Source organism: Canis aureus, chromosome X (assembly GCF_053574225.1).
Source record: "Canis aureus isolate CA01 chromosome X, VMU_Caureus_v.1.0, whole genome shotgun sequence".
NCBI lineage: Eukaryota > Metazoa > Chordata > Mammalia > Carnivora > Canidae > Canis > Canis aureus.
The window spans coordinates 100,666,326-100,684,574 of NC_135649.1; the positions used below are offsets into that span (position 1 = coordinate 100,666,326).

Sequence of the window (18,249 nt, forward strand, 5' to 3'; positions counted from 1 at the left end):
AACATGACTAGTTTCTAGCCAATATCTCTTGTCCTCTTCTTAACAACAATCCTTAGACTGTGTAGAGTGTTCAAATGCTTGGTTAAATGTATTCCTGTTCTCAGACTTCTTTGCAGCTAGCTAGAAGTAGTGACTGACCCAGTTCTGATCAATGAGGTGCACATAGATGTTGTTATATAGTATTTTCTGAGAGTTGTTGAAACTGACAAGGCTCAAATGGAATGTATTTTGACCACTAACGATTTCCCTTGTTCTCTGTGGTATCCCTTCTTCCTGCCTTGAACATAGTCACTATGCCCAGAGGTGGATCAGGCCACTTACAATCCTGAGAATGAACTCTACACCCCACCATGGTGGAGCAGAAAACCAGATGGGTCCTGAGTCCCTGATGTAATCATTACACTGCTGGACTGCTTGCCCTGTCTTCTTCATGCCTGAAGAGAGAGAAAAGCCCTTTTATGCTTAAACTATTATTAGTTGAGGAAAAAAATAACACAGCTGTCTGCCTTGGAAGAATTTACAATGCAATTAGGAGGCAATGTAAAAAAAAGTGATATATCTTCAAATCCAAATATACATATATCAACTGAAGTATATGTTAATTTAGAAAATATAACTTCCATTATGATATTCGGGATCTCTGCTGATTTGCTCAGAATTTATGGTAGGCACTCAGTAAATTTAGTAAACTAATAAAATATATAAATGCGTGATGACTAAAGTATTTGGGATTACTCACAAAAGCCCTTGTAGAAAAAGTAAGGTTGAAAGAAATGAAGATTATATATACACAGACGATAGAGATGGCATTCCAGATAGGATAAAAAATGGCACGTTCAAACATCAGTTGATGAACATCACTTTGTGGGTAAGAATGACCATGCTAATGCTTTTGGAGCTAGAGAAAGGATATGGATAGATTGATTAGTTTAGATGAATATACTAAAAATAATATAATTTCCTTTTAATGGACATTATAAACCTTACAATGATTCTGACAATGAGCAGAGAGTAAGAGGTCCTTGGACAACAGGAAGATACTGTACCAGAGAAGGAAACTTGCCGGTGTGATATGAAAAACAAGTACAATTATAATTCAAGACACAGTGTCAGTGGATAACCATGCCTGCCAAGTCACACACACAACACACACACACACACACACACACACACACACACAGAAATGATAAAATGGGTATGGTATAAAAGTAACCCGGAAGATTTATCTGCAAATTTCAATCCATATGTATATACAACAGATATGCAGATATGCATACAAAATCATTGTCAAGAACTGTAATGGTACTTAGATTTTACTATAGTTGCAAGCTCACAAGTTAGCCTGCTACAGTTTCACAGATGCTAACAGAAGACGTGAGGTTCCCAGGTTAGAGATAAAGAATGGTTTATTAAATTTGGCAAAAGAAGTAGCACATTTTGTGCTAGTTCCCTAAACCTTAATTACTACAGACTGACATGAAGAGGACCAGATGATATCTATGTATGCAGTGAGGCACATTATAAGAAAAGAACTTTAATCTTAGGGAACTTAAATCTTTTATAGTTGATAATAAGCATGTCTGTCCTTTGCTCTAAAGGGAGATACTATTTCTATCTTCCAAAATAGTCCAGAGAAGATAGCTCAGAAAAAAAGCAGTCAACACATCTTCTCACAAGAAATGCGGAAAAGTCAAGGCACATGGAAAACTGTCTCCCAACAATCATTTGAAAATATCTGGAGAAAAGTAGAAAGGCCATAATACAATAAAAAGAATTTTAAAATTGAGAACAAAAATATTAATTAAAAAATAAACAGAAAAAAAATAAACACAGTGACTGAGACAAGATGACTTCAAAAGTGATGAGAAAAATAGAAAGGATAAAAATGACAGAAAAACAGAACAAATAATTCAAGAATGAGAAAGGTTGGAATAGGACAGAGTCTTTACCATGTAAAATAATGTTTGTGTATCTTCTGTTAAATTCAATTCTAAAATCATTTATTGAGCACCAACTCTGTAAAATTCAACCTGGCAGGAGTTGGGGAAATTAAAACACAATAGACACGACTTATTTCTGTCCTTGAGGAATATGTAAACTCACACACCTGTAACCAAAAGTCTCCATAAAAAAGTTGATCGTTAAATACTTAGTATTTTTAGGGGATCCCTGGGTGGTGCAGCGGTTTGGCGCCTGCCTTTGGCCCAGGGCGCGATCCTGGAGACCCGGGATCGAATCCTACGTCGGGCTCCCGGTGCATGGAGCCTGCTTCTCCCTCTGCCTGTGTCTCTGCCTCTCTCTCTCTCTATGACTATCATAAATAAATAAATAAAAATTTAAATACTTAGTATTTTTAGTGAAAACAATGAAATGTTGGGGACTTTTTATTAGCTACTAAAACTTGGCTTGATGCGGTCATTAAAAAGTGAATTACCATCTACAAGAGTAAAAAGATGGTCTGTTTCATATGATGACGGTGGAGGATAACTTCTCAATGCAGCAGTCCTAAGCTGTAAATAGCAACCAAACTTTTTTTTAAAGGTTATATTTATTTATTCATGAAAGACACAGAGAGAGAAAGGCAGAGACATAGGCAGAGGGAGAAGCAGGCTCCAGGTAGGGAGCCCGATGTGGGACTCGATCCTGAGACCGCCCATCACGCCCTGAGCCAGGGGCAGGTGCTCAACCGTTGAGCCACCCAGGCGTCCTGCAACCGAACTTTTGAACATTAGGATGAAGTTCACTTAAAAGACATAGGCTGGGACACCTGGGGGGGATCAGCGGTTGAGCATCTGCCTTCAGCTCAGGGCATGGTCCCGGGATCGACTCTCGCATCCGGCTCCCTGTGTGGAGACTGCTTCTCCCTCTGCCTGTGTCTCTGCCTCTCTCTGTGTCTCTCATGAATAAATAAATAAAATCTTTTTAAAAAAGACGTAGGCTAAGTTTCTTTAGCAGTAAAACAGATCTGCTCCAGCAAGACATTTCAGAAAAACATTTGAACTGGTCCACTGAAGAATTGCCTAGTAGATGTTACACAAATGGTTCTACTTCATTTTCATTGTGAACAATGTATGGTTTGGAAAGTGCAATTATTTTTCTGAAAATTATGTTTATTATGGGAGGTATTATTGGTACTTTCAAATTAATAAATATTTTATAGTTTCTCAGTTTTGATGTTTCATGTGATAAAATTGGTAGATATAACCCACATAAGGAAGAGTTCTTTGGTGTCTTCAGTAATTTTAAAGATTATTAAGGGGGTCCTAGGACCAAAAAGTTTAAACATTTCTTTGTTCTAAGGAATGACATTTTCTTGTAAAAATTACAACACTTGCTATTATAGACTGAATTGCATCCCTCATAAAATCATGTGTGAAAGCCCTAAACCCCAGTGTGACTGTTTCTGGAGATAGGGCCTTTAAATAGGTAATTAAATGAGGTCCTAAGAATAGGGTCCTACTGCAATATGACTTGTGTCTTTATAAGAAGAGGAAGAGACATCACGGGTGTGTGCAGGGATAAGGCTACATGGGGACACAGTGAGAATGCCTAAGCCATCTGCAAGCTGAAGAGAAAGGGTTCAGGAGAAACCAACCCTATCAGCACTTGATCTTGGATTTCCCACCTCCAACTGCAAGAAAGTAAATTTCTATTATGTAAGCCACCGATTCTGTGGTATTTTGTTATGGGCAGCCCTAGCAAACTAATACCTTTGATAATATCTCACTGAGTGCTTACCATATGCCTAGCATTGTTTTAAAATTTTTTTATCTGAGTTTCTTTACTTAATCATCACCCCACCCAACCCTGGGCAGACAAGTAATAATGTTATTCCCATTTCACAAATAGTAAACTAAGGCACAGAGTGGTAAATATCATAAGCAGCACCAATATTAGATCAGCCTTTTGAGTACTTTCTCTTGACTTCTAACCTATACTCCATCGCTTGCCACTTGAAACAAACCCAAGGGTACATAGGCCTCCCGATAAGGCCTTTAGTATAGTAGTTTGGGGAGGTATTAGGCCTGAGACAGTTAGAAGTCCCTTATCTGAAATAGTGTTTTGACATGCCTTGTTTCTGGAAAAAAAGTTACTCTGGCAAAAAGCCTAAAGATTTTGGGGATTCAGTATCTATCTAGGAACCACATAATTAACTAGCAAACCAAAAAATTGACTTTAATCTTCAACATCTTTTGCTTTAGTAGTACTACAAACATTTGATCATGTCAAGGAGCCATAACAGTTTGAAGGGGTTTTTCACCCCATGGTGTGTACCACTATTTGGAGTGTGTTGTACACCATTTACTCTTCAGCACTTATCACAGTTTGCAATTGTGTATTTCTCTACTTTATCTTATTACCAGCTATGGCTTGAGCTCTTTGTGTATCTTTTTGGCTCACCTTTTATTCTAGCTGTTGATGCAGCAACCAGCTGTGTGCAGGTGTGGCCTGGGAGGGTCTTTCTTCACAGGCACTATTTATTTATTGCATTCTCTACCACCACTTAGTGGGACGATTTCAGGGACCAACTGACCCATTCCAAAGAGTGGAAATACAAATGAGTGAACAACAGGTGGAACAGTCTGTGACCCATGGGGGACAGCCAGTGGATGTCTGAGGCAGCAAGCCCAAGGTACATTCTAGATGGTTTCTCAGGAGGCTCCCACTGGGACTGAGTCCAGTTCAATGACATACCCTTCCTTCCTTCTATTTCTTTGACTTGTGTGCATCCCCAACTTGAAGATTCTTGGGTTTTTGCTCCCCCAAATAAACCTGCATCTAAACTTTTGTTGCAGCCTTGTTTATGGGTCAATTCAAGCTATAGCACTACCTATCTTGGCCACTCAACTATAAGCTCCCTAAGAGAATATGTTTGGATTCCTCACCATTAGTAGAAAGAAGGCATTTAATAAGCATCTGTGAATTAATTCATAGAAGCACCTATGACCCCACATAATATGTCCATGTATAATTTCAATCAGAATTTCTTTGTCTTTAACAGATCTATTTATAAAGTACCTCCCAAAGATCTGAAATAATTCACTCCTGGCTTATTATGAATTTAATCGGAAATTATTTTTAACAGCCTTAAAATTCCTAGAATAGATCGGTTGCAGTAGAAGAATGGGAAATCTGAACTGGGAAAAGGTAAAGAATGAGAAAAGAGGGATCAATCAGGAGCAGGGTGTTGGAGGAGGCCAGGACTTGTACCTAGGCCATCAGAGGCTCCTCAACTCCTCTCTTGTCCTTGAAATGTACATTCTGCCTATATTACCAAAGCTGGAGTCATTTTCAAGGACTCAGCCTTGAGAGAGCAATGTGTTGTTGAGACCTCTGGATGGTATATGTGATTGAAACCAGTTAGGCTTCTAACCAGTTAGGGGGATGTGGAGATCTATTCATCTTGCAGCACCTGAGATAAGCCTTGTAGGGAAGTTCCCTTGCCTATGAAACTTGCCAGCTATCAATCTGGACTGGTCCACCTTTTTCTTTGGTCTCTCCTTGACCTCTGTGTACTGGGACCAGTTTGTGAACAACCCAGGGCCACTCTGAAGAAGGGAAACTGGGGTGGTCTATAGGGGTTGAAGGCAGAGGGGGTGTAGACGGTTATATCTGGAAGCCTAAGGATGCAAGATGAAGGAAAGGCTTGAACGTGTGCACAGCCTGCTTCGCCCTTTTGTTCACCCCATCTCTAAGGTTAAACAATTATCTTCTTGAAGATGATCAAGTAAATCCTAGGAAGGAACTGATCAGAAGCGTCCTGATTGGATTGTATAAGCTAGCTACACCAGTAGGAGAATGGTAGAATGAGGTGAATTAGGGCTTGGGAAAAGGAAATAGATATTATCTGGGAAGAAAGGTAGAAGAAATTGAAAGAAACATAAAACCAAGAATAATGGGGGGCATGGATGGGAGAATAAATAAAAGAGCAGAGCTGTCACTGACTACAAATCAGCAACGAAAAGAAAGAGAAAAGTTTATGACTTTTCTCCCTCCAGTTTCTAGTATTGTTGTCATTGCTTTTTTAGACTTCCTTGGTACAGCTCCCTGCTGTGACAATAATTTCCCTAGAATTAACAAACTGAGTTTTGTCTATCTTTAACACATCAGATAACTGAAAAAAATTAGGAGGCAATTTGCTGCAGAGGAGAATAAAGTTTATGTGTAATGTTAAAATAATACTTCATCATGCTGTTCAAACCTGCCACACATTGGATAGGATAACTGCAGAGGAAGCACTCTGGCCAATGTATAGCCTCTCTTTGCCATCTATGCCTATCGTTAAAGGGCTTCTTGGCAGTCATTCATTGAGGTCCAGGTGGTGTTTCCATAATGGGCCAAGGATGGAATTTGATCTCAGAAAATGGATGTGACTTTAGTCTTGGAAAACTGTGGATCCACAGAGAGTGTTTTGGCATGCTTCCAGTAACCCTAATTATCAGATATTCCAAATTTCAATTGATAGCAACTACTATCTTTAGCTTTACCACCTCCAGGGTTCCACCTATGTGGACAATCCCTAAGTTCTGCCTGTTAAACTAGATAATAAAATCCACTTTATTCTGTGTTTCCAATGTATGTGTCTATTATATTTTAGCATGTATCATATTTTGTTGTGATTGACATGTCCATCTCCTTAATATACCATATCTTTCATGAAGATAAGAATGGTGGCACACAGTAAGCTCCCCCATAGTCAATCAGCTTTTGCTCAAACACTTCCAGTCTTGACTAGTCAACAAGCCACTTAGAAATGGATTTGGTTTCTTTCAACGCAATGTGTTATTCATAACTGGAGGTTTCAAGCAGGACAGGACTGGGAAATCCCTTAAGTTCTTTCAAGTCTCAAACTTCATATTTCTATAGCAAAGCCAAAAAACAAAGGCACATTCTCTTTGTATGCATTTCCCTTGTCCACAGTATTAAATCTGCTACTCTCCCACACAGTGTGCTATGCAGAGTGTAATAAACCACGTGCTCATGCTACACACTCACTAAATTTGTCTTCTGAAAGATAACCTCTCAAAGATCATGCGCTATTTAGTAATCTCATGTAAAGCATTTCAATTTTACAAAACAAGATTATTACTTAATATCCACATTTATTTGGTGGTCTTCTGTGATGAAATGGCACCAGAAAGAGAATTGACTAGCAGTAACCTCCAAACATCTTAATTAATTAAAGAATAAGAATGAAAAGGAAAGGTTAAAGGTTTAAGGATTTTTTTTGACCAGATAATACAAAGCTAAAGGTCAACTTCAAGTTTATAAAAAAAAAAAAAAAACTCATCAACCAGAGATCTGTTTGTGTAGAGGTGAATTCAGAGGCTCTATATGATCCATATCAAGGTATTGATTGTGTCCATATGTGATACAGAATAAACAAATGCATTCTTCATGCAATTTCATGCATCTGACCTGGCATTGCTTTAATCTGATGAAAACAGAACTATGGCTGTTTCTTGGGGGAGTAAAAATGCTTCACTTAAGAATAAATGGGCTCATCTGCTGAAGGCTTCAGTGTTTCTCATTCTCGAGAACACCTATGATACCTAAATAATCCTTCTGTGTTATAATTTTCTTCGTAAGTATGATGGATCAATATTCCTTGTAGATCAAAATAGCTGTTCCAAGAAAGAAAATTCCTTGACATGGCTACATCATGGGAAAAGCTAAGAACGTGCAGCAGGTGGGGGGGAAAACATAATTCTTAGCCTTTTCCCGTATCCATACCTCTCGCAATGTGATTTTGCTATTCCTCTCCCTAAGGAGAAAGAGTCTATATCTCTATATCCCCTCCCTTCGAATCTGGGCTGACCTTGTAAACATTTCGACCAACAGATTGCAGTGGAATACACAATATGCCAGTTCTGAGACTCAGAGACCTCACATGCTCATTTTTGTTCTTTCTCAGGACCTTGTGACCATGGGGAAGATAAGTCCAGCCTGCTGAGTTTTGACAGACATGTGACCCAGCCAACTCCAGACATGAGAGTGAAACCATCCTAGATTAGCCAGCGGCCATGCAACCTGTAACTGACCATGACACATGCTCAAGCGCCAGAGAGATCAGTTTCAACTAGCACAAACAGAACAACTGCCCAGACTAGTGAGCCCGTTGTTTTGTCCTTTACATTTTGTGGTGGTTTGTTCCACAGCATGAGATAACCTATAAATGACAGTTGTTTGAAAGAGTGTTGCTTAAAAGGAGGCAACAAAAGAAATGACACAATCCAGTAAAGTAAGGGAGTGCCAGAGTATTCTTTTTAAATGCCAAGATTCAATAACAAATGCCAATTTTCCAACGTGCAACTGACCCTAGAAATCAGGTACACTTCATGTGGTTGTTCATAAAGAAAAAGGAAATAGCATAGAAATAGGCAGGGAAATGATTGAAAGTCTGAAGTACCAACAACAGAAAGATCTTTAGAAAACAAAAACCACAGAAGCTGTGACTGTCACCTGGTAAATACTGATTAACGAAAATGGAAACTAAAAGTGTAAAAAGCACAGACTTGAGCATAGGTGTTGGCTATGGGCCCCTGTTCCCTCCCCAGAGATTACTGCTCATTTCTTAGCACTGTATTCAGGATGAAATGGCAGATTCTGTGAAGCTGTTAAAGCAATGTCTTAATGTTTTTGCTTCCCAAGCAGTGAGAGCTTTCTATTTAAATTGCTATCTCTCAGAAGAGCTGTGTTAGTGAGCAGCAAAGTAGACTTGGTAAACCTGCCACCTTGGATTTACTTCCTACCCTCTCATTTTGTCCTTTAAAATTGAGGTTTTCATCTTTTAAGAGTATAAGCCTTAAACCTACCCGACTTAAACTTTTTACCTTTAACACTAGATTGAACAGTCAAGGCCATTTTCTTTAACATTTTCCTCACCCTCCCCATCTGCTTTTTCAATTTAGTTAAAGAGAGTCATGAACCGAGAACTGTTTAAAATGCACAGTTCATAAATCTTTTGATGTGGGAACAATTCAATACCCAAACCACATAGCTGCCAACTTCTACTTCTTCACCTTTGCTCTATATTTTGATTTGGGGAGACACAAAGCTAAGGGAGCAGGATGTATCCCAGGGAGTGGGAAGAGTATAAGCATCCATTATAAAGTCGGGATACTCTGAAGTGTGATCTTAAACCTGTGATCAATCTACCTTACTTCATTTTATTAAATTATTCTGTAGATCCATAAGCAAGAGATGAGAAAAGTTAAACAAGGTATTGATGGCAAAGTACTAAAAACAAACCAAAAACAAAACAAAACAAAACAAAAAAACAGGTGTAGTGCAAAATGATCATTACTGATCAGGGCCTCTTAAGACCAAAATACTAAGGTCTGAAGGACAGTTGTGTATGGTTTTAGGCAGCACATAAACGGTTTCTCCACACTTCAGAGCTGTTAGGCTAGAGATCACTGTCCTTTGGAACAGACAACCTGAAGTGTCCTTCTCAAAAAGGAAAGTATTTTCATACCAGTGAGACCAGATTAAGGAGGACACCTGTTATGGTTAGTACTGTTCTGAAATGTCCTTTTGCAGAGTACCTAAGGAAGTCAGGAGATGGTCCTGGAGTCGAGGAATAAATTAGCTTCTGAAAGGATTATAAACTCTGTATATAAAAAGTATGTAAGAAATCAAGTAGTAAAGAGAGGGGCTGAAAAGGAGGGCTTTAGCTATACCTTTAACTTTCATTTCCTCAAAAAAAAAATAAAAAAGAAAGTGGAGAAGATTCAACAACATATAACATTTGTTCAGTCTTAATATTGAAATATTTTCTTATTTTTCTATCTTTTATATTTAAAATAATTCATAAGAGTGTATGTATAACAAAAAAAATGGAGTGGAATAATCTGTCAGCCCACAATAGGACTAGCTGCCTCCTAGGAGATGTTTAATGATAATACAAAAAGGGATGTCTGAATGAAAAGGTAGGCCTATTTTCTGGCCTACTTCTGAATGCTAGGTTTCAATGAGACTTAGAAAAAGACCTTTATCTGGCAGGGTGGTGAGTCTCCCACCTATAACTCATATATAGGACTGTTTTCCATGGTGTGGTCACAGGAACAATAAACTATAACAGCAATGGTAGAGCATGAATGATCTCTGGTTGTAATAAAGTTCTTATGTGCTTAAAAGCATGAGAAATAATCCCAATTTCTTTACCTGATGGAGTTGATTCCCTTATCAAAGTAATAAATTTGCTAGTCTGACTAGTTAGAATTTGAATGAATCCTCTCAATAAAGGCATGAGAAAGCATCTATATGGATTCTTGGTGTAAAACAGATATTCTGATTGCTTTCTTTGGTTTCTTGGTCTACTGACATTTTAAAATTTGTCACATGGAAAATAACCACGTGTTAAATCTGGATCTCCTTCCCCTAAAGGATCTTTTCCTATGATCATATCCCCTGGGTGCCAGCAGTACACCTGGATCTCTGCCCACTTGGCTGTGTGGTGTTGCTTATCTAGAACAATGAGAGACAAGTACAAAGCAGTGAAGAGTTGCCCTTCCCATGTGTTTGCTAAACACAAAAAGGCAGGTGAGGAGCATACAGTTCGGTGAGCAAGAGGCCATCAGCCTTACAAATATGTAGTTTGAAACATTCGAAGGAACAAGGGCCCAGTAGGTGGCTGATCTGCTGCCTCTCTACTCTGTGTGGGCCCTTAAATCCTTCCCTTTGAGCTCCCTAATATAGCTCTTCTAAGGGATAACTATTTAAATAGAAAGCTCCCACTGTTTGGCAAGTCAAAAAGCATCAGTTCACTGTTCTAACAGCTCTACAGCAGCTCTGAAAACACAGAGGAGATGGGTGAGCAGGAATCCCCAAAATAGTCTATTTGATCTACCAGAAGTCACTTAGTCACACTGCTGCAATTGAGAAGGGAAAAGTCTTTCCTCTGGCCACTCCTTTTCATCATTAATATCCTCAGAGATATTCAAGTAATAAGTTAACTTAGAGAGACTCTGCTTCTTGCTCACCTGCAAGTAGGACTTCCCAGTGATGCCAGACTAGAGCAGGACATTTATTTATGTTCTAGCTGAAATTCTGTGCAACGCTCCACAGCCATGATGAGGAACTGTCGTTCATTCATGGTGACATAAATGTTCTAAAGAAAGGTTGCAAAATATGCAAGAATCGATCTTTAAAGATGTTACTTAGTATTGAAAAACTAAATCCAAACCATTGGATTAGATTCATTGGGAACTAGAAAAGAAGTGTAAGGAATTGAGGGGAAGATCAGCAGCTACACAAAATAAAGCAAGGATATTGTTTAATACTCCGAGCTATGCTACAGACAATAAATTCAGAGTTTAGACAAGGGAGAGATTATTTAGGGGCAAATAGATCAAAGTCTCACAGAATTGATGACAAAAGATTTGAGGTTTGATGTGAGTACAAAGGGTTCCATAAGATGGGGTAGGTCTAATGGTGGGAATAAAACAGACTATATGAAGAAAGGGGATAATCAGTAGGCACAGAAGATGAAATTACCTTGGGGTGTGTGTGTGCGTGTGTTTGGTAATTCTGGGTAGTGGAAAAGAGAGTGATGAGGACTAACGTCTAAGGACTGGCAAGACTCAGTCCCAGTTTGGCTAAAAATAAAACGGGCTTTCAAGAAAAATAATGCTGCAAGAAATAAGGAGACCTAAGTTTTGGAAATGTCTTCACACCCTGATAAGTTGAAAAGAGTGGAAATTAAACACACAATATCATATATGGTTTAAAGAGATTTCTTTCCATTCATCTCAGGTGTAGTAAAAAGAAAAAAGAAGTAGAAGAACCATTTTCTCTAATCCTGCTGCAAATATTCACAATTAACTGACAAGTACTAAAGGAGAACAAAACTGACGCTAGAGAAAAGCATGGATGAGGAGCAAGTGACATGTACAAATTTGAAAAATTTGACCCTATTATTTAAACTCTTCCTAAAATATATGAAACGTTCAAATGATTTTTTTCCCTTATACAGTTGAAGGGAAACAGTTTAAGCCTGTGGTCTTTGTGGTAACAGGACATCACAGCAAGAAATGAAAGAAGTACCAAATGTCCCCAGTGCTAGTTGACACTAAAGAATTTCTAAATGCAGCCTCAAAGGTTTTTTTTTTTTCTTTTTCATACTGCTTGTTAACTTAAAGGATATGTAAAATCATTCCAGCGACTGTTAAATAATCCATGACAAAGAAATAGATATATATCCAGGACTTGTTTGAACACAGGACTGTGCAACTGCTCCTCTGCGGTGTCATTAAAATACAGGGGCACAATCCCCCAAAGCCAGATTTCTCATGTTTTGAGATAAAAAGTATGAAGGAAAGAGTAAAAAGCCATTCCTGAACCAATAGTCCAATCTTCTCTTTCTCTTCCATTCTCATGTCTACCAACATAGTGCAATGTATACAGGGGATAAAGCCACACTTTAAATATCACTATTGTCTGAGAAGGTTTTAGCCTTCCTGAAGTCTCCTGCCTGATGCTGTCTGTCTTGCTGCAAGAGACACACTGAGTAACATCAATCAATTTACTGAAAACAGCTTTGACCTAGTGCCAGGCCATTACAGAATACCCTTGTGATAAATTCAAGTTTGGTAGTTGGTACAACACAATCTGTAACTTTAGCCACACTTAACAATTCTCTCCCTGATCTGTACAAGGAGAATGAATGAAAACATCATAATTTGACAAGGACAAAAGATACATAGGCAGTATAATGGCTCTCTCAGAGATTCTGACCTGACAAGCCCTGAAATGGATATTTTTATGGCATGACCCATATAAGAAAACCCAGGGGATAAGTTTAGCATAAGGGCCACAACCCAAAAAGCAAAGATGTTTCATATATATATATATATATATATATATATATACACACACACACACACACACACACACACACACACATATTTCCCCATGTCCCCCTAGGTAACTAATGAAGTTAGAGATGTGTTGTGTTTGTTTCTGAAAGGAATGAAAACTGATCATTTGGCTAGTCTATTTTTTCCTGGAGAGAGAAGTTTAAGCATTTTATAGCCCATTTTTTCCTACACATGTTTTTAGTTCTCACTGGTAAGTTATAAGCCCACTACACACTAGATATTTGCTTGCAGAGATACTAAATCTTTGTATATTAAAGGGATAGGCTTTTCAAAATATGACTTAATTATTCTTTAAGATACTCAGAGTCAAAAACTAATATTTACCAGTACTCTAAAATTTGATCTTCAACCACAGATGGAATTTAATCCTTTAAAAGTCTTTGAATACTGATTGAGTTTTGTTGGGGACTTCATTCACAGAAAACAATTGTGATTAGAATCAATTCACTTCACAATTGCATTTTACCCAAGTAACATTTACCGAAAACACACAAAAAACATTTATAGGTTCTATGGTTCCTTTCACAAACTTTGTGATGAAGCTATATTCTGCTTTTTCATATGGGATTGCTTTTCTGACTGATTAATAAAAACCGTAAGTGAATGTTATCATTAAATAGACAAAATTTTTGTGAGGAAATATATATTGCTGTTACTGGATTCTATTTGTCTCCCTTTTATTTTTAAACAAATAAAATCTTTATAGTTTAGAAGCCTAAATGTATTATGCATTTAATATAACCAGGGAAGATAATTTTATTTTTTATTTGTTGCAATTTGGTATTATTTTAATTGATCATTACAAACAAATTTTTCAGGTAATAATAATTTTAAATGATTTTTGTATCTGGCAAATAAAAGCCAGAGCAGAATACTGTATATAAGAGATGTTAGGAAGATTGTTTTTATCCTAGAGCATCAGAGTAATACATCCTAATTTCAAAACACTAAAGAAAGAAAAATATTTAAGAAGACATTTTACCTGTGGATTATATTTTCTTATCTCTTTATTTTCTCAACTTGGTTTGGTATTCTTATAGTACTTTTATAAATTAAAGATATATATATCTTTATTATATCTATATATATATCTATATCTATCTATCTATCTATATATATATAGATAGATAGATATCTTTAATGTCTCAATTGTGGGGAAAAAAACCATAATAGGAAGCAGCCCTATCAAAACAAAGGCAAGAAGGGGTCATTGTATAGAGATCTGCCACTTAATTCTTCCTTCCTAATCTTAGTAATGTGAATAAATAATATAAGGGGCTCATTTAGGACCATTAACTTTTTAAATATTTCATTTATTTATTTATTCATGAGAGAGAGAGAGAGAGAGAGAGAGAGGCAGAGAGAAAAGCAGACTCCATGCAGGGAGCCCAACATGGGAATCCATCTCTGGTCTCCAGGATCACACCCTGGGCTAAAGGTGGCGCTAAACCACTGAGCCACCTGGGCTGCCCAGGACCATTAATTAATACTGATGCTTTGTTTTTCATTAGACACTGTCTACTTTTGGCATTAATTAATACTGATGCTTTGTTTTTCATTAGACACTGTCTACTTTTGGCAGTGCATTTATTCACTGAACCTCATTGAAATATGGTAGAAAATGCCTTGGGCGTTATTAAGAAAGAAAAGAAGAAAGAAAAGAAGGATGTGGCATAGTTCTTGCCCTAAAATGTACCTAGTCTGCCTTATGACACAATATTAATAGACAATGAACAACAGGAAAACAAGATTTAGCTGGCATGTTTTGCTAGCACTGCAACAGCAAAGCAGAGAAGTTAGCAATGAGATTAAGCTATAGGTGTCAAAGGAGAGGATATAGAAGGCTTTTTGCCATATATGTAAACTTTAAGTATAGACAAGAACAGTCTCCAAGGTAGTTTAATATAAAGAGACATGAAAGATTAACTCAGACTCTCAGAGAAACTGTAGAATTAGAGATAAGAAAGGAAGATGGCCCATTTTATGGAATGGCGTTGAGAGTGACCAGGGGGAGGGGGAAAATAATGCATAGAATGGCTGCAAAGGGTGACTGAAATTTCCAGTGATAAAGACCAAGAAAGGGATGCCTGGGTGGCTCAGCAGTTGAGCGTCTGTCTTTGGCTCAGGGCGTGATCCTGGGGTCCCGAGATCGAGTCCCACATTGGGATCCTTTCATGGAGCCTACTTCTCCCTATGCCCATGTCTCTGTCTCTCTCTGTGTGTCTCTCATGAATAAATAAATAAAATCTTTAAAAAGGAAGAAAGAAAGACTAAGAAATAAGCAAGAAAATAAAAAGCATGAAAAGGCAAATATTCATTCATTCATTCATTCATTCATTCAACAATTATCTGTAGATTCTAGACTATTTTCCTGGCACTGTATTAGGAAATGGGGAAGCAGTGGAGACTAAGATAGATAATATCTCAGCTTTCATGGAGCTTTTGGATTCTGGTTGGGAGAAACCAAAAGATAAATAAACAATAAAACATCAAATAATAATAATAGGTGCTATGCAGAGAATTAAGATAGGGTGATGTTGTACTGGTTGCACTACCTGGTTGTAGTGAGGGACTAGGTAAATACTCTGGTCTGGTAGTTAGAGAAGACTTCTCTAAGGAGTTGACATTTAATCTGAGAGCTTTGATTTCAAGGAATGGTCAGTATGAAGAGCAGGAAAGATACTGGGAGAAGGAACAGCAAGGACCAGGAAAGATACTGGGAGAAGGAACAGCAAGGACAAAGGCCCAAAGGCAGAAAGTGAATCAAAGGCCTATCGGGCTAGATGGAGAGTGCTATGTAATGAAAGAGAGAGGCAGGGCCCAGGATATAATCATGTAAAAGCCAAAGTTGAATGTAAGTGATGCTTTTTCAATTATGTAAGGGTCTAAATGTTTTCATATTCTTTTTTTTCATATTCTTTTAATATGGAAACTTAATGTTTGTTTTTTCTTACCCTCTGTTAAACTGGAAATAGAGAAAGAATGGAAATCTGTCCTCTCACCTACCTGGAACTTTGGAGGAATAATCCCACTTTGAACACACAGAAAGTGAGAGCAAAATAAACTTTGAGTTACATGAAACAACAATATCTATGGTAAAAGAAATAGAATGAAGGTGAACAAGAGGTTTTCCCAGGTGAGGTGGAAAGATTAAATGAATTCTATTTAAGAAAACAGAAATGTAGTATACTTTTTGCAAACCTTACTTTATGTACTTAGGTTCATTTCATTAGAAATACATAGGTAAATTCGAGTCTACGTGATTGCGTTAGATGTCTAAATTGGCATTTCCCAAAATTCTGTGAGATATAACAAGACATTATGCAAAAAAAGCATGCTCCATGATCCAATACATCCAGAGAACACTGGGTTAAACACTCTTCAGTGTTTTTTTTTTTTTTCTTTTACCTGCAGGACTTCTCAGAGCCTTTAGTTATCTTTATGTCCATTATGAAAATCCAAGTAGAAGACACAGGATTTAGCATTTTCCAAACTTATCCTTTTTTCCCCTTATAATATTTCATAGAATAGATCTTCTAAGAAAAATGTATTGGTATGTAAGTATGGGACTAGACATTATCAACAAAAATGTGAAAAGAGACATGGACAGTAGAGACAAGTTAAACACAATGCAAATTAACTCATAGAGTCAGATAACCACAGCATAAAAACACTTCAAGAATGTTAAACCCTATTTAGCTCAACATGATAGTCCTTATTGTAAACTATGCCTAAATCTTATGGAGAGAAGCAAAGCTTTACAATCAGAGTTATTCCATAAATATTATATGCCAAGCTCAGCTATTGGTATTTATGTTGCACAACTCAGCTAAACAAAACCATCTTCTACTCTAACCTGTTGGAAAGAGTTGACATTTTACATCATGTTCTCTATTTACCACCAACATTTTTATAGATTAAAAAATGTATGAAATGATGTAAAGGATAAGAGAGCCATCTGGTAAAGATTAATTTAAATAATTTTATTACATCTGTTAAAATCAGATAAATAAGACCTTTATCTTAGTGAGTAAAATTAACTATTGAGTCTCTGATGTGTAGATCAAGATCTACAAATGGACCTGCAATGCAAACTTCTTTCAGTAGATCCTGGAGTCACATACCACTGGCACTGGCCCTTCTCAGCCACTTCACCCCTTCTTGCTTTGCTGGGATTCCCTGTGGGGAAAAGAAGGTGCAGCCAGCAGGGTTACATTCTTGCTGAGTCTGTGACTCTACACACTGTGAGTACCCTTCCCTTCACCACCCACACTATAATCTCAAACTATCTTCAGAAAAATGGGATCCCTCCCCACATTGTAGTCTACCCAAATAGCCTTTCATTGACTTAATGTGGAATCTGGCTTCCAAATACTCTATTAATAATAAATTGAAAGGTTACCTTTATAATCTCAGAATAAGAAATACAAAGACTTTATAAGAAATATTTTTATAATTTAGTTTCCTTGGTAATTGTGCTGAAAATGAAATTTGCTCTTGATCAACTATTCATCTCATCCAATACAATTAGAGTAACTTCTGTTACACAGGTCACCAGAAAGTACCATTAAAGTCATGTTGGAATACTGTATAATGGTCACTGTTATAAGGATAAATTCCATTCACCTGACTCTCCTAAGAGTTTTGTGAAAATAGATAATTATACTAGAATACATTTAAAAAAGCAATATTTTTACCAATCCATGCAGTGTGTATATTAATCTACCCCAAATATCCAATTGTTATTCTCTTATTATTCAAGATAAAGTCTGGAGGCAACAGTATTCTATTACTTCAATTTAGAATCATTGTGTATCAGAGTAGCATGGAAAAAATCAGATAGTTATATGTTTCACACCTTGAACAAGTAAGATGGAACTATCCCCAAAGAAGTTTCCTTTCAAGTCTAAAGTATAAAGCAAAGTTCTGATAAAATCATGTTTGTAGAAACTAAACCATTGAAATGTCTCAAAGAGATAAGGAGAATCATACACTAGAAGAGACAGGTGTGGAAAAAAAAGATATCTATTCTTGGAGTACTGGCATAGAGTGCTCACCTATCTCTGTAGGTTCCAGAAAAATGGAGATGTCAAAGACATGGGAGGGTGACATAAACTATTTTGTAATCTAACATCTTTTAAGTAGCCTCCCAAGTGAACTGGATGGTTGAATGGGATAAAAAATGCTAGCGATACAGTGATGTATATTGAGAATTGATAAACTTGAGTCTAACATACCTTCTCATTTTGAGAATTCTGTTAAAATGCTTTGCAAAATTTCAAGAGTGGAACATAAAGGTAATCTGTCTACTGCCACTTTCCCATGCAAATTGCTTGAATCTATTAACATACGAAATTTCAAAATATTA

General features: G+C 37.2%; 1 protein-coding gene and 1 long non-coding RNA gene across 24 annotated transcripts in view; one reads left to right on the forward strand and one right to left on the reverse strand.

Annotated features, from left to right (window-relative positions):
• Positions 1–18,249, forward strand: part of LOC144308784 (uncharacterized) — a 29,634-nt gene that overhangs the window by 8,704 nt on the left and 2,681 nt on the right. The window contains exons 2-4 of the long non-coding RNA XR_013375108.1: positions 7,916–8,110; positions 15,857–16,017; positions 16,944–17,125. This is a non-coding gene — a long non-coding RNA (uncharacterized LOC144308784). The remainder of the gene's footprint in view (positions 1–7,915; positions 8,111–15,856; positions 16,018–16,943; positions 17,126–18,249) is intronic.
• The window catches only part of LOC144308782 (uncharacterized), a 33,291-nt gene continuing 31,885 nt past the window's right edge, over positions 16,844–18,249 (reverse strand). For 15 of the 23 annotated variants that reach the window (XR_013375091.1, XR_013375093.1, XR_013375103.1 and 12 more), the window contains 2 exons: positions 18,119–18,220; positions 16,844–17,060 (listed from right to left, as the gene is read on the reverse strand). Coding sequence is in view for 8 of the 23 variants with exons in the window: in XM_077889796.1 (XP_077745922.1) it covers positions 18,123–18,220 (98 nt within the window). In the remaining 15 variants the exon portion in view is untranslated. The remainder of the gene's footprint in view (positions 17,061–18,118; positions 18,221–18,249) is intronic. The other 8 variants (XR_013375092.1, XM_077889794.1, XM_077889801.1 and 5 more) reach the window with 1 other exon arrangement.